We start from the raw sequence: 15,864 nt of genomic DNA, 5'->3' as shown, positions 1-15,864 counted from the left end.
GGCAGACGGGGCCTCGGTTTAAAGTCTCATTCGAAAGACGGCACCTCCGACAGTGCAGCGCTCCCTCAGTACTGGCACTGGGAGTGTCGGCCTGGATTATGGGGCTCGAGTCTCTGGAGTGAGGCTCGAACCCACGACCTTCTGACTCAGAGGAGAAAAAGAGAGAGACCCACTGAGCCAAGGCTGACACTCTGACATTGACTTTACAGTGAATGAAGTACTTTTGAAGTGTAGTTACTGTTGTTATGTAGGAAAGGTAATGTAGTAAGCAGGGTCGTGTGGCAGTATGGGTCATTGAATGCTTTTACTGTTATACAGCAGTCTCTTATTTGCATAATTTATTCTGCTAGAGTGAGAGGGGCCTTTGACTCTCTTCTCTCCCCCTCAGTCCCTGTCACCGTTCAGTCGCCAGTCCTAAAACTGGATCATTTCTTTAAACTTCTATTGAGACATACAGGCAATATAATTTTAACAAGATTCTAAATACATATTAATATCCGTACTTAGCACATTAACTCAAGCAAGGAGCATCACAGATACGCTCCAGGCCGTGACAGGCCTAAATAAGTTAGATTTTAAAAACTAATTCCAATTGTCTCCTCTCCCACAGGTGTTGACTCCTCACTGGGGTATGGTTACACGGGGCTGGACGACTGTCAACCATTCCTCATGTGAGACAGCGAGTATCAGCAGGCAATTCAACCATGGGGGGGGACATAACCAAGCAGATCATCAGTTTTAGGTGCTGGTTGAGGGATAAATATTGGCCCAGGGGAGAACTCCCCTGCTCGTCTTCCAATAGCGGCCGTGGCATCTTTTACGTCCACCTGAGAGGGGCAGACGGGGCCTCGGTTTAACGTCTCATCCGAAAGACGAGATCTTTGATCCGTAAAAGGGGCTTCGTTCAAGGAATTTGCAGTTTGCTGAATCACGGCCTCAGTGGTTTGAAATAAAATTGTCCCTTGGGTACGGGCACGTTGTACTGTTGCCCCTTCTGCGACTGCACTTTACATTACCGCTGGTGATTGTGAACAGAACACACGATGGTAAAGTGCCAAACACACAATTTGTCCCCCGCCCCCACTTGGACAAGGCACTGTTCACAAAAGTGCCTGCGGAATTCATGTATCATCTCCTTCTTTTAGTCCTTGTGGGCTAACTTAAGGAAAAATACACAAGCTTGCACATTGGGCGGATGTAGCACCCGGGTGTGATCCTGAGCTGTACAGAGCAGGACGGTCCGAGGGTCGTGCCTGGTCTGTGCTGAGCCGGTCTTAACCCTAGCAATAACTGAAAAAAAACAAACTTGCATTCATACAGCGCCTTTCACGACCTCAGGACGTCCCAAAGCAGTTTACAGCCGATGAAGCACTATTTTTTTTGGAAGTGCAGTCACTGTTGAGATGTAGAATGAGTGTTCTCTGGGGAAACCGGGAGAAAACGGAAGGGGGGGGGAGAAACGTTTTGCCCGCACCCTCGGTATTCGGGGTATAAGTTGGCACTTGTAACCCGCTTCCCCTTGATTTGCCAAACCTTGCCCGCTGCCATGGCAGGAGAGTCAGGATCTGCCTATGGTGCCACGAGAGGCTTGTCTACGCTGTCAGCCCAAACTAGCCTGGTGAAGGCTCTAATAATAAGCTGCGTTCTGCGAACCAATTAATATCTTCAGGTTGTGGCTGTGCTTTTGGCAGCTCTGCTTCTGAAGACAAATTAAACACATTGGATTAAATGCTGCGATTCATGGCTGTGTACAATTAACACACTGAAGCCCTAGATGAAAGTGACATTAATAGAATATAATGGAATATCCAGGGAATTCGACAGCATGTACCATCTATCTATAGAGTATTCACTGTCACAGGCCGGCACCATTTTGGAGTGGGTTGATATCTGTGTTTACGCTGGTGTCTGCAGTCACTCCGGCTCGAAGCATTTGCACAGTCCTCAGCAGTGACTGTGGAATCGCAGCTCTCGTACAATCTGACACAGGAACTAAGAGAAATATGTGCCTTCCCTTGCAATCTTTCTCGTCCCTCTTATATCGACACCACTGTCAGCATGGCTCCACTCAACCTTTCTCTCTTGTTCACCCTGAGCATCCCACACACTCAATTTCCTTCCTGCAACATCTCATGGAAATTAAATCACAGAAGGAGGCCATTTGGCCCGTTGCGCCACTACTATCTCTTCAACTGCAGCTCTCCACTCTCCCTTTGGCTGAATTCTGTTGCTGTCTTTTCAAATATTTATCCAACTCCCTTTTAAATGATGTTCTGATTTCTGCCCCAAAGGCATCTTGTAGTAAAGTATGCCATGTTCTCAGAACCTTGTGTGAAAACATTCCTTCGGACTTCCCCCTTCAATCTTCCAGCACTAATCCTCATTCTGAGCCTCCCTGTCTCAATCCGGTTACCCATGAGCTTGGATCCATAGTGTAAACAGACACTAATTCAGCTCTAATTGACAATGTTACTCGTAGGGGTCACAGAACAGTTGTTGTGGGAAATGGAAAAATATCACAACGTATTAGGGTATATTGATGGGATAGTGTAGAGGGAGCTTTACTCTGTATCTAACCCGTGCTGTACCTGCCCTGGGAGTGTTTGATAGGACAGTGTAGAGGGAGCTTTACTCTGTATCTAACCCGTGCTGTACCTGCCCTGGGAGTGTTTGATGGGACAGTGTAGAGGGAGCTTTACTCTGTATCTAACCCGTGCCGTACCTGCCCTGGGAGTGTTTGATGGGACAGTGTAGAGGGAGCTTTACTCTGTATCTAACCCATGCTGTACCTGCCCTGGGAGTGTTTGATGGGACAGTGTAGAGGGAGCTTTACTCTGTATCTAACCCGTGCTGTACCTGCCCTGGGAGTGTTTGATGGGACAGTGTAGAGGGAGCTTTACTCTGTATCTAACCCGTGCTGTACTTGTCCTGTGAGTGTTTGATGGGATCGGGTGGGAAAGTGGAGTTGAGGTCAAAGATCAGTCATGATCTAACTGAATGGCGAAGCAGGCTCGAGAGGCTGTATGGCCTACTCCTATTTCTTTCTTATGTTCTTGGTGTAGATGGAGCTTTATTCTGTATCTAACCCATGCTCTACCAGCCCTGCCCATTACCACAGAATAATACTGGACTACACTGCACGCTGCCCATTACCACAGAGTAACAATGGACTACAACGTTCGCTGCCCATTACCACAGAGTAACATTGGGCTACACCATTCCCTGCCCATTAGCACAGAGTAATACTGGACTACACCGCACCCTGCCCATTAGCACAAAGTAATACTGAGCTACACCACCCTGCCAATTAGCACAGAGTAATACTGGACTACACCACTCCCTGCCCATTAGCACATAGTAATACTGGCTACACCGCACGCTGCCCATTACCACAGAGTAATACTGGGTACTGGGCTACACCGCACGCTGCCCATTACCACAGAGTAATACCGGACTACACCACACACTGCCCATTATCACATTGTAATACTGGGCTAGACTGCCACCTGCCCTTACCATAGAGTAATACTGGACTACACCGTTCCCTGCCCATTAGCAGTAATACTGGACTACACCGTTCCCTGCCCATTACCACAGAGTAATACCGGGCTACACCGTTCCCTGCCCATTACCACAGAGTAATACCGGGCTACACCGCTCCCTGCCCATTAGCAGTAATACTGGACTACACCATCCCCTGCCTATTAGCACAGAGTAATACTGGGCTACACCGTTCCCTGCCCATTACCACAGAGTAATACCGGGCTACACCATTCCCTGCCCATTAGCACAGAGTAATACTGGACTACACCATTCCCTGCCCATTAGCAGTAATACTGGACTACACCGTTCCCTGCCCATTAGCACAGAGTAATACTGGACGACACCATTCCCTGCCCATTAGCACAGAGTAATACTGGACTACACCATTCCCTGCCCATTAGCACAGAGTAATACTGGACTACACCATTCCCTGCCCATTAGCACAGAGTAATACTGGACTACACCATTCCCTGCCTATTAGCACAGAGTAATACTGGACTGCACCGTTCCCTGCCCATTAGCACAGAGTAATACTGGACTACACCATTCCCTGCCTATTAGCACAGAGTAATACTGGACTACACCATTCCCTGCCTATTAGCACAGAGTAATACTGGACTGCACCGTTCCCTGCCCATTAGCACAGAGTAATACTGGACTGCACTGTTCCCTGCCCATTAGCACAGAGTAATACTGGGCTATACCACTCCCTGTCCATTATCACAGACTGACACCCACCCTGCTCACTGCCCATTACCACAGACCAAAATCCCAGCCCAGCTCTACAGTTCCCTATGCCACAGACCAAGAGTCAGCTAGCTATATTTCTGCCTCACTCACACCCCCGCCCCCCTATCCCTTCGCTCTCTCACAAACACACGCACATTCACTCTAATATTCCAGCCCTCTTCACTTCAACATGAAAATCACAGTCGATGCACAACGAGCCTTCCCTCCCTCCTCGCACTTCGATCAAACTGCTCGGAGCATGAACACAGCAGCTGGGCCCTCTCCCCCTGCACACAACTATCAAACATAAATAAACCCACATCCTTCCCCACACCAAAGCAGCCCAATATAATCAAGGAACAGTTCTGGTTTACTCCCATTAATGGCTCTGTTGCATGAATACACTGCATTACACATAAATATTAATGCTGCCGTTAAAAAATTAATTTATCCTAATCATCATGCGTATCGGAATTGCTTCGGACTGACAATGGATTAGCAGATGACAAGTGAGCTTTTCAGTGCAAAATGTTTCCACAGTTGACGTTCTCAAAGCTGGCCACGGTGTGGAGGGACCTGATGGCTGCATTGGAGGACATAGTGCGGAGTCCTTATGGAGGAGGTACCTGCAGCCCCCGGAAAGTGTAGCTTCACAAGGCTGAACTGAAAGTTCGAAGGTCTGTCAACACATCTGCCCTTCCCTCCTCCTCCTCCTCCTCCTCCTCCTCCTCCTCCTCCTCCACCATCTCTCCCTCCCTCCCCTCACGACCACTTTGTGTCAGTACTCGAGGGGAGTTCGACAATGTACAGTACAGTGCTCATCCCTTTAAAACGTCCCGTTGCATTACACATCATCATGCTAAAGAATCTCTGAACTACAGAGGGTTGCAAGGACTGTGCAAGGCACAGCTGCATTTAGTTACTGAAGCAGAGACCACGTCAACATTTAAGATTAGGTTAGATCACTGGTTAGATCACTGCCCATTACCACAGTCCAAAATCCCAGCCCAGCTCTACAGTTCCCTGTGCCACAGACCAAGAGTTAGCTAGGGGGAAGATAATGAGCTATGGGAGCCGGGCGGGCACAAGGGATTGGGACCACTGCATGTGTGGAGGATAGACACCAACACGGACTAGTTGGGCCGAATGGCCTGATTCTGTGTTAGAATGTAAATTTGCAATGGAGAAACAGAGAGAAGGGCAGCAACATTAATCAGCAGCTGGGGGGGGGGGTGGGTAAGAGAATGATCATTAAAAATAGTGGAGATGTGCTATGCATCGATCTGCAGTCAGGGATCCTTTCAGCTAGCCCAGAGTCTTTGCTTGAAAGCTCTGCGTGTGCTATTGTTCCATTCTGCAGCTGGCGACTTCTTTTCCGGTTCTGCGGCAGAGACTCGACCCCCCGAACAACAGCGACGACAGGTTGGTAGCCCTGCCCTTTCACCTCTGTGACCTGGGCTTTCAATTCAGCCAGAGATGTAGGAATGATTCTCTTCCCCCCCCCAATGGCTGGATAAGTCCGACGTGAATTGGGTTTGAGCAGATCCACTTCGGATCACCGCCCACCCCACCTCCCCGCGCCCCGCACTAGGGTTGCCAACCCTCCAGGATTGTCCTGGACTCTCCAGGAATTGAAGATTAATCTCCTGGCCACTGCTGCGAGCAAAACACAGGGAGAAAAATCACAGGGGCCATGAAAAGAAAAAGATTTTTTTCATAGAACGATAGAATGATACACGAGGAGGCCATTCGGCCCATCGTGCCTGTGCCAGCTCTTTGAAAGAGCTATCCAATTAGTTCTGCTCCCCCTGCCACTTCCCAATAGCCCTGCACGTCTTTCCTTTTCAATTATATATCCAATTCCCTTTTGAAAGCCAATTTTTCTTTGAACACTTTCGATTCTTAGTTATCGAAATATTGGAAATGGGGGGGGGGGGCAAAGGAAAAAAATGCTGTTTGACTGGGCAGGGGCGGTTGGAGGCTGGAGATGGTGTGATGAAACCTCCAGGGATACGTCCGACTCGGGTCGGCCGACGCTCCGGGATTACGTCCGACTCGGGTCGGCCGACGCTCCGGGATTACGTCCGACGCTCCGGGATTACGTCCGACTCGGGTCGGCCGACGCTCCGGGATTACGGCCGACGCTCCGGGATTACGGCCGACGCTCCGGGATTACGGCCGACTCGGGTCGGCCGACGCTCCGGGATTGTCCTGGAGTCTCCAGGAATTGACGATTAATCTCCTGACCAGTGCTGCCGGCAAACCCAGCAAAAAAAATCATAGCGGGGGGAGGCATTAAAAAAAGTGTGTTTTATTCATTTTCTTTGCACAGGTTCGTTTATTAAGTGGAGGGGGGGGGGGGGGGAATAGCTGTTTGACTGGGAGGAAGCAGTAGGGGTGATGACCAAGCAAGAGTTGGCAACCCTAAACCAAGAACTGCTCCTGGATGATATTGGGGCTGTTTTGGTGTGGTGTGGGGAAGGGTGGTCACCGCCTGGTCTGGGGGGGGGGGGGGGGGGAGTTGGGAAGTGGCTTTTGTTTTTTTGCCCCCACCCTCAAAGACAGATTCCCCCCACCCACACACCCCCCCGGGCCCAACCACTCAACCGAGACAAAGACAAAGGATGGGGTGGGTGGTGAGTAGCGAGCTTACCGTGGCCTCTTGCTGACACCGCCGACCGGTGGATGGCGATGGGCACCGAGAAGTGCTTGCTGTGGAAGTGGTGGACGTGGTGAGAGGTGCTGAGGCTGGAGGAGACGCGGGCGGCCGCCCAAGTCCCGCCGGCGCTCAGGAGGAGCACGGGGAGCGCCCACCGGGCCGCCGCCGCCCAGAGCATAGCGCAGGTGCGAGTCCCGCCGGACGGCATGGCTTCATGTTGCCACGGTAACCATGGCAACACAGCTGTATCCAACTTTCTCCCCCTCTCTCCTCTCCTCTCTCTCTCTCTCTGGGGTATCTTTTTTGTTTTATTTTTTTTTTGCTACACTTCAAGGGCTATCCCGTCGCCGAGCGAAGCATCTCCTCCTCTCCGCACACTCACTCTCTCACACACACACAAAAGCTTCTCTTCTCTTTTTTTTTTGTTTGTGTGTGTTTTTTTTTTCCCCCTCTCTCTCTCTCTCTCTCTCTGCACCGTGGAGTTTATCTGTCCATCGCCAGGTAGGTCGCACCAGTCTCCGAATCCAGGCTTGCCTCCTCTCACAAAAAATAAAAGCCAGCACAAGTCCTCAGCAGCCTTTTCAGGAATAAATCCCCCTCTTTTCTTTTTGCACTCCTTAGGAATCCTTTCAGGAATAAATCCCCCTTTTTTTTTTGCAGTCCTTAGGAATCCTTTCAGGAATAAATCCCCTTTTTTTTTTGCAGTCCTTAGGAATCCTTTCAGGAATAAATCCCCCTTTTTTTGCAGTCCTTAGGAGCCTTTTCAAGAATAAATCCCCCTTTTTTTTGCAGTCCTTGGGAGCCTTTTCAGGAATAAATCCCCCTCTTTTTTTGCAGTCCTCGGGAGCCCATTCAGGAATAAATCCCCCTCCTTTTTTGCAGTCCTAAGGAATCCTTTCAGGAATAAATCCCCTTTTTTTGCAGTCTTTAGGAGCCTTTTCAGGAATAAATCCCCCTCTTTTTTTTTGCAGTCCTTAGAAGCCCTTTCAGGAATAAATCCCCCTCTTTTTTTTTGCAGTCCTTAGAAGTCCTTTCAGGAATAAATCCCCTCTTTTTTTTGCAGTCCAAGGAGGAAAAAAAAAGTCTCCCTCCAAGCAGTCCACACACACACACAGGTTGGGGGGAGAAGGCTCGTCGCTGTTTAAAACCAAGAGGACATCTCTGAAGAACAGGGCAATCTCTTTCCCCCCCTTTTCTCAAACCCAAGATGACAGCTGAACGATCCAAGAGCACACTCTCACTCTTCTCAAATGCAAGAGGACCTCTGAATCTCTCCTCTCTGTCTCTCTCAGTTGTAAAACGCAGGCATCTGATTTCACAAAGTCCCAGGGCTTGAGCGATATTCCTCTTCCAAGGCACAACTGCAGACTGTCAGCTCGAGCCAATTTTTTAAAATATATATATTTATTTTTTTTTCCCTTCTGTTTTTTTTTGGTGGGGGTGGAAAGGAGGAGGAGGAGGAGGAGGGGGGGGAAGATGGGGAGGAGGAAAAGAATTGAGGGGAAAAGAAAAGAGAGACAGAGATAGAGGAAGATCAGAGAGAGAGAGAGAGAGAGAAAAAGAGAGCGGGGGGAAGAGAAAAAAAAAGATTTAACCAAGAATAGAAGCAAGAGCGGAGTTAAAACCAGCCAGCATTCAGTAACCTACAAAGTGGAAATCACTGGGGTATGCTGCAGAGGACTAGCCTATTGTAAAACAAAGTAGAGGGGGGAAGGATAATATAACTGAGACCAAAAAGGAACGAGAAAGGATCTATATTGCAACGACTTGCTTTGCTCTGCCTTATGGTCTTTCCCGGAGAGCCAATAAATAATTGAGAGCGTAAAATAAATACGCGCTGTTTCGACAGCTAAGCCTCGGTGTGCGTGTTCGTAGGTGCTGCTCCCCCCACCCACCCGGGCTTTTCTCCTTTGAACTGCTGAAGGTGTTTCGTTCCAGCTGAGATCTTTTTTGATTCCTCTTGGAATTACATAGAATTTTACAGTGCAGAAACAGGCCATTCGGCCCAACTGGTCCATGCCGGTGTTTATGCTCCAGACGAGCCTCCTCCCACCCCTTTCATCTCACCTGATCAGCGTACCCTTCTACTCCTTTCTCCCCTCAGGTGTTTATCGAGCTTCCCCTTAAATGCGTCTATGCTATTCTCCTCAACTACTTACCGTCGCGAGTTCCACATTTTGACTGCCCTCTGGGTGAAGAAGCACGCGGTTCGTCCGATCGGCCTTTTCTCAGCGTGGCTGCGTATGGTACACCTTGTGCCGACTGACAGCTGGCACAACAAGCAGCCCAGTAACCCCGTGTGAATCGCTGTTGTGGTACCGACACAAACCCGGGGATGTCCCTAAACCTCTCCACCTCTCTCCCTCCTCCTTTAAGATGCTCTTTAAAACCCACCTCTTTGACCAAGCCCTGTCCTAATATCTCCTTATGTGGCTCGGTGTCAAATTTTGTCTTGATAATCGCTCCTGTGAAGTGCCTTGGTTCGTTTTTATTACATTAAAGTCGCTGTATTAATGCGAGTTGTTGTTGTCCCGAGCTCAAACCCCCCTCCCCCAGTCTGGTTGTTAGCTGACCTCAGCCAGAGGCAGGCGGCAAGGGCTCGACCATTGCCCCTACGGTGCGCCCTAGACGACTGAAAAGGGGAAAGGGTACAATATCAGCCAATGTTCTGGCTCAAGATTGCTCTGCACTGACCCCTGCGGGAAACTGCATGTAGATAGATTTTGACGGGGGGGGGGGGGGAAGGAGGGGGAGCTGAGGTTCCGATCGGCAGCAATGCCCCCCTCCCCCCCCCCACAGTCGTATAATCTGCTGTCACTCACTGTCCAGTGTGAAGGATGGGCATCTGGGGTAATGTGCCAGAGGGGTGTCACTGTGTCCACAAAACAGTGGAACACAAGAGTTGGCACTTCCAGGAGAGGAAGGCCAAAAGCCAGCGGAGAATTCAAGTGAAACCCCTCGGGGACTCTGCACGAGGCCAGAAACCTTTTCACCAGCAAAAAGAAAATGGCAGTTAACTCTACGAATGCTAAAGAGGGTCTTCTAAATAAACCAAACTTTCTGTCAGGTACTGAATTTTGTTGATCTGATTTAGGGGCCCACTCACACAGATCACTAAAATGTAGCAGTCGGGTACAAAAAAATAATCAAAAAGGCTAACATTTATAACTAGAGGGCTAGAATATAAAGGGGAGGAAGTTGGCCCACCAGTGGAATGTTCTGTTACGTACTGTTTGGTACCTTGCAAAGCAATGGAAGCCACTACAAAATCTCCTGAATGCAGTAACGGCGCTGCGTGCTTCAAATCTGAGGGCTTTGTTGGGCGAAAATTAGCAGCCATGAGAAAAGGAACGTTGTCCTGTGACAAGAGTTGAGAACAAATCTGTTTTTTTCTATCGTGAAAAGCTTTATTTTATTCTCCTTGCTCAGGAGCTGCATGGTCAACTCAATTCTAGAAACAAAATAAATTCCACCTCCGTGTCTATCGTCTCTCCACAGTGAATCTGTAATTGTTGCTTTCTGTCAGTGTTGGGTGAAACCTTGGTTTCAATGTGCCAAATCACATTGGTGTCTATCACTGCCGCATAACTCCAACAACTGATACAATAAGATATGTTCTTCTGAGGTTGGGGCTGAGGCACATTATTAGGCAGTGTAGAGGGAGCTTTACTCTGTATCTAACCCATGCTGAACCTGCCCTGGGAGTGTTTGATGGGACAGTGTAGAGAGAGCTTTACTCTGTATCTAACCCTGTACCTGTCCTGGGAGTGTTTGATGGGACAGTGTAGAGGGAGCTTTACTCTGTATCTAACCCGTGCTGTACCTGTCCTGGGAGTGTTTGATGGGACAGTGTAGAGGGAGCTTTACTCTGTATCTAACCCTGTACCTGTCCTGGGAGTGTTTGATGGGACAGTGTAGAGGGAGCTTTACTCTGTATCTAACCCGTGCTGTACCTGTCCTGGGAGTGTTTGATGGGATAGTGTAGAGGGAGCTTTACTCTGTATCTAACCCGTGCTGTACCTGTCCTGGGAGTGTTTGATGGGACAGTGTAGAGGGAGCTTTACTCTGTATCTAACCCGTGCTGTACCTGCTCTGGGAGTATTTGATGGGACAGTGTAGAGGGAGCTTTACTCTCTATCTAACCCGTGCTGTACCTGCTTTGGGAGTATTTGACGGGACAGTGTTGAGGGAGCTTTACTCTGTATCTAACCCATGCTGTACCTGTCCTGGGAGTGTTTGACGGGACAGTGTTGAGGGAGCTTTACTCTGTATCTAACCCATGCTGTACCTGCCCTGGGAGTGTTTGATGGGACAGTGTAGAGGGAGCTTTACTCTGTATCTAACCCGTGCTGTACCTGCCCTGGGAGTGTTTGATGGGACAGTGTAGAGGGAGTTTTACTCTGCATCTAACCCGTGCTGTACCTGCCCTGGGAGTGTTTGATGGGACAGTGTAGAGGGAGTTTTACTCTGTATCTAACCCGTGCTGTACCTGTCCTGGGAGTGTTTGATTGGACAGTGTAGAGGGAGCTTTACTCTGTATCTAACCCGTGCTGTACCTGCCCTGGGAGTGTTTGATGGGACAGTGTAGAGGGAGTTTTACTCTGTATCTAACCCGTGTTGTACCTGCCCTGGGAGTGTTTGATGGGACAGTGTAGAGGGAGCTTTACTCTGTATCTAACCCGTGCTGTACCTGCCCTGGGAGTGTTTGATGGGACAGTGTAGAGGGAGTTTTACTCTGTATCTAACCCGTGCTGTACCTGCCCTGGGAGTGTTTGATGGGACAGTGTAGAGGGAGCTTTACTCTGTATCTAACCCGTGCTGTACCTGCCCTGGGAGTGTTTGATGGGACAGTGTAGAGGGAGCTTTACTCTGTATCTAACCCGTGTTGTACCTGCCCTGGGAGTGTTTGATGGGACAGTGTAGAGGGAGCTTTACTCTGTATCTAACCCGTGCTGTACCTGCCCTGGGAGTGTTTGATGGGACAGTGTAGAGGGAGTTTTACTCTGTATCTAACCCGTGCTGTACCTGTCCTGGGAGTGTTTGATGGGACAGTGTAGAGGGAGCTTTACTCTGTATCTAACCCTGTACCTGTCCTGGGAGTGTTTGATGGGACAGTGTAGAGGGAGCTTTACTCTGTATCTAACCCGTGCTGTACCTGTCCTGGGAGTGTTTGATGGGATAGTGTAGAGGGAGCTTTACTCTGTATCTAACCCGTGCTGTACCTGTCCTGGGAGTGTTTGATGGGACAGTGTAGAGGGAGCTTTACTCTGTATCTAACCCGTGCTGTACCTGCTCTGGGAGTATTTGATGGGACAGTGTAGAGGGAGCTTTACTCTCTATCTAACCCGTGCTGTACCTGCTTTGGGAGTATTTGACGGGACAGTGTTGAGGGAGCTTTACTCTGTATCTAACCCATGCTGTACCTGTCCTGGGAGTGTTTGACGGGACAGTGTTGAGGGAGCTTTACTCTGTATCTAACCAATGCTGTACCTGCCCTGGGAGTGTTTGATGGGACAGTGTAGAGGGAGCTTTACTCTGTATCTAACCCGTGCTGTACCTGCCCTGGGAGTGTTTGATGGGACAGTGTAGAGGGAGTTTTACTCTGCATCTAACCCGTGCTGTACCTGCCCTGGGAGTGTTTGATGGGACAGTGTAGAGGGAGTTTTACTCTGTATCTAACCCGTGCTGTACCTGTCCTGGGAGTGTTTGATTGGACAGTGTAGAGGGAGCTTTACTCTGTATCTAACCCGTGCTGTACCTGCCCTGGGAGTGTTTGATGGGACAGTGTAGAGGGAGTTTTACTCTGTATCTAACCCGTGTTGTACCTGCCCTGGGAGTGTTTGATGGGACAGTGTAGAGGGAGCTTTACTCTGTATCTAACCCGTGCTGTACCTGCCCTGGGAGTGTTTGATGGGACAGTGTAGAGGGAGTTTTACTCTGTATCTAACCCGTGCTGTACCTGCCCTGGGAGTGTTTGATGGGACAGTGTAGAGGGAGCTTTACTCTGTATCTAACCCGTGCTGTACCTGCCCTGGGAGTGTTTGATGGGACAGTGTAGAGGGAGCTTTACTCTGTATCTAACCCGTGTTGTACCTGCCCTGGGAGTGTTTGATGGGACAGTGTAGAGGGAGCTTTACTCTGTATCTAACCCGTGCTGTACCTGCCCTGGGAGTGTTTGATGGGACAGTGTAGAGGGAGTTTTACTCTGTATCTAACCCGTGCTGTACCTGCCCTGGGAGTGTTTGATGGGACAGTGTAGAGGGAGTTTTACTCTGTATCTAACCCGTGCTGTACCTGCCCTGGGAGTGTTTGATGGGACAGTGTAGAGGGAGCTTTACTCTGTATCTAACCCGTGCTGTACCTGCCCTGGGAGTGTTTGATGGGACAGTGTAGAGGGAGTTTTACTCTGTATCTAACCCGTGCTGTACCTGTCCTGGGAGTGTTTGATGGGACAGTGTAGAGGGAGTTTCACTCTGTATCTAACCCGTGCTGTACCTGCCCTGGGAGTGTTTGATAGGACACCGGGTGCCTGAAATTATGGGCAAAAAATTCACAAAAATTAGATGTTACTAAAATCCACAAAAGGCAAAGAACACAACACAAAGGTACTGGACGAAACTGGAACAGTATGCTACTCCCTGCAGATACCCTAAATAAACTGCTACAATGACAAATCTGTTCTATTTTTCATATTGCTGCAATCCATAGAGGGTTAAATATATCTCCTGCATGGTACCAAACTTAGCTCATGTCTGCAGTTTTCTCTCAATGTTGTCAACTACCATTTTGTGAATGAGGCACAATAAAAACGGGCGGGCTCCAAAGAACAATATCTGGTGACATTCTAGGAGTTATCAGCAGGAGAACAAAGCAAATAATGACCAGGGATTGCTGCTGGAAACAACTCCTGTGTGTTAACCATCACTGTACAGTATAAACAGCAAGCCTGCACAGTTAACAAATAATCCTGACCGTGCTGAATAAACTGGAACTCTATACAGTAACACAATGAATGACCCTTACCCTGCTCAACAACCAGGAATCCGTACAGTTTCTTTTTATTTGTTCATGGGATGTGGGGGCATTTATTGCCCATCCCTAATTGCCCTTGAGAAGGTGGTGGTGAGCCGCCTTCTTGAACCGCTGCAGTCCGTGTGGTGAAGGTTCTCCCACAGTGTTGTTAGGAAGGGAGTTCCAGGATTTTGACCCAGCGACGATGAAGGAACGGCGATATATTTCCAAGTCGGGATGGTGTGAGACTTGGAGGGGAACGTGCAGGTGGTGTTGTTCCCATGTGCCTGCTGCTCTTGTCCTTCTAGGTGGAAGAGGTCGCGGGTTTGGGAGGTGCTGTCGAAGAAGCCTTGGCGAGTTGCTGCAGTGCATCCTGTGGATGGTGCACACTGCAGCCACTGTGCGCCGGTGGTGAAGGGAGTGAATGTTTAGGGTGGTGGATGGGGTGCCAATCAAGCGAGCTGATTTGTCCTGGATGGTGTCAAGCTTCTTGAGTGTTGTTGGAGCTGCACTCATCCAGGCAAGTGGAGAGTATTCCATCACACTCCTGACTTGTGCCTTGTAGATGGTGGAAAGGCTTTGGGGAGTCAGGAGGTGAGTCACTCGCTGCAGAATACCCAGCCTCTGACCTGCTCTTGTAGCCACAGTATTTATGTGGCTGGTCCAGTTAAGTTTCTGGTCAATGGTGACCCCCAGAATGTTGATGGTGGGGGATTCGGCAATGGTGAGGCCGTTGAATGTCAATGGGAGGTGGTTAGACTCTCTCTTGTTGGAAATGGTCATTGCCTGGCACTTGTCTGGCGCGAATGTTACTTGCCATTTATCAGCCCAAGCCTGGATGTTGTCCAGGTCTTGCTGCATGCGGGCTCGGACTGCTTCATTATTTGAGGGGTTGCGAATGGAACTGAACACTGTGCAGTCATCAGTGAACATCCCCGTTTCTGACCTTATGATGGAGTGACTCTTACCCTGCTCAACAACCAGGAATCCGTACAGTTACACAGTGAGTGACTCTTACCCTGCTGAATAAACAGTTACTCCGTACAGTTACACAATGAATGACTCTTACCCTCCTGAATAAACAGGAACTCCATACAGTTACACAGTGACTAACCCTTACGCTGCTGAATAAACAGGGACTCCATACAGTTACACAGTGAGTGACCCTTACCCTCCTGAATAAACAGGAACTCCATACAGTTACACAGTGACTAACCCTTACACTGCTGAATAAACAGTGACGCCGTACAGTTACACAGTGACTAACCCTTACACTGCTGAATAAACAGGGACTCTGTATAATTACACCGAGTGACCCTGACTCTGCTGATTAAACAAGAACTCTGTACAGTTGCAGAGTGAGGGATCCTTACCCTAAATAAACAGGAATTCTGTACATTTACACATTAAGTGGCCCTTACCCTGCTGAATAAACAGGAACTCTGTACATTTACACAGTGAGTGACCCTTACCCTGCTGAATAAACAGGAACTCCCTACAGTTACACAGTGAGTGACCCTAACCCTCCTGAATAAACAGGAACTCTGTACAGTTACATATTGAGTGACCCTGACCCTGCTGAATAAACAGGAACTCCGAACAGTTACAAAGCAAGTGACCCTTACCCTGCTGAATAAACAGGAACTCCCTACAGTTACACAGTGAGTGACCCTTACCCTGCTGAATAAACAGGAACTCCCTACAGTTACACAGTGAGTGACCCTAACCCTCCTGAATAAACAGGAACTCTGTACAGTTACATATTGAGTGACCCTGACCCTGCTGAATAAACAGGAACTCCGAACAGTTACAAAGCAAGTGACCCTTACCCTGCTGAATAAACAGGAACTCCCTACAGTTACACAGTGAGTGACCCTTACCCTCCTGAATAAACAGGAACTCTGTACAGTTACACAGTGAGT

At 49.0% G+C, this 15,864-nt stretch overlaps 1 protein-coding gene across 18 annotated transcripts in view; it reads right to left on the bottom strand.

The window, feature by feature from the left end:
* Positions 1–15,864, bottom strand: part of LOC137306476 (neurexin-2-like) — a 1,403,359-nt gene that overhangs the window by 562,775 nt on the left and 824,720 nt on the right. The window contains exon 1 of one of the 18 annotated variants that reach the window (XM_067975736.1): positions 6,926–7,931. The exons of the other annotated variants lie outside the window; for them this stretch is intronic. Coding sequence (XP_067831837.1) covers positions 6,926–7,139 — 214 coding nt within the window. The 5' untranslated portion in view covers positions 7,140–7,931. Of the gene's footprint in view, positions 1–6,925; positions 7,932–15,864 lie in introns of those variants that run through there. 18 annotated transcript variants of the gene reach the window in all.

Source organism: Heptranchias perlo, chromosome 43 (genome assembly GCF_035084215.1).
Source record: "Heptranchias perlo isolate sHepPer1 chromosome 43, sHepPer1.hap1, whole genome shotgun sequence".
Taxonomy (NCBI): domain Eukaryota; kingdom Metazoa; phylum Chordata; class Chondrichthyes; order Hexanchiformes; family Hexanchidae; genus Heptranchias; species Heptranchias perlo.
The sequence above is the reverse complement of the archived record's forward strand: the minus strand, read 5'-3'. Positions and strand labels throughout refer to the sequence as shown.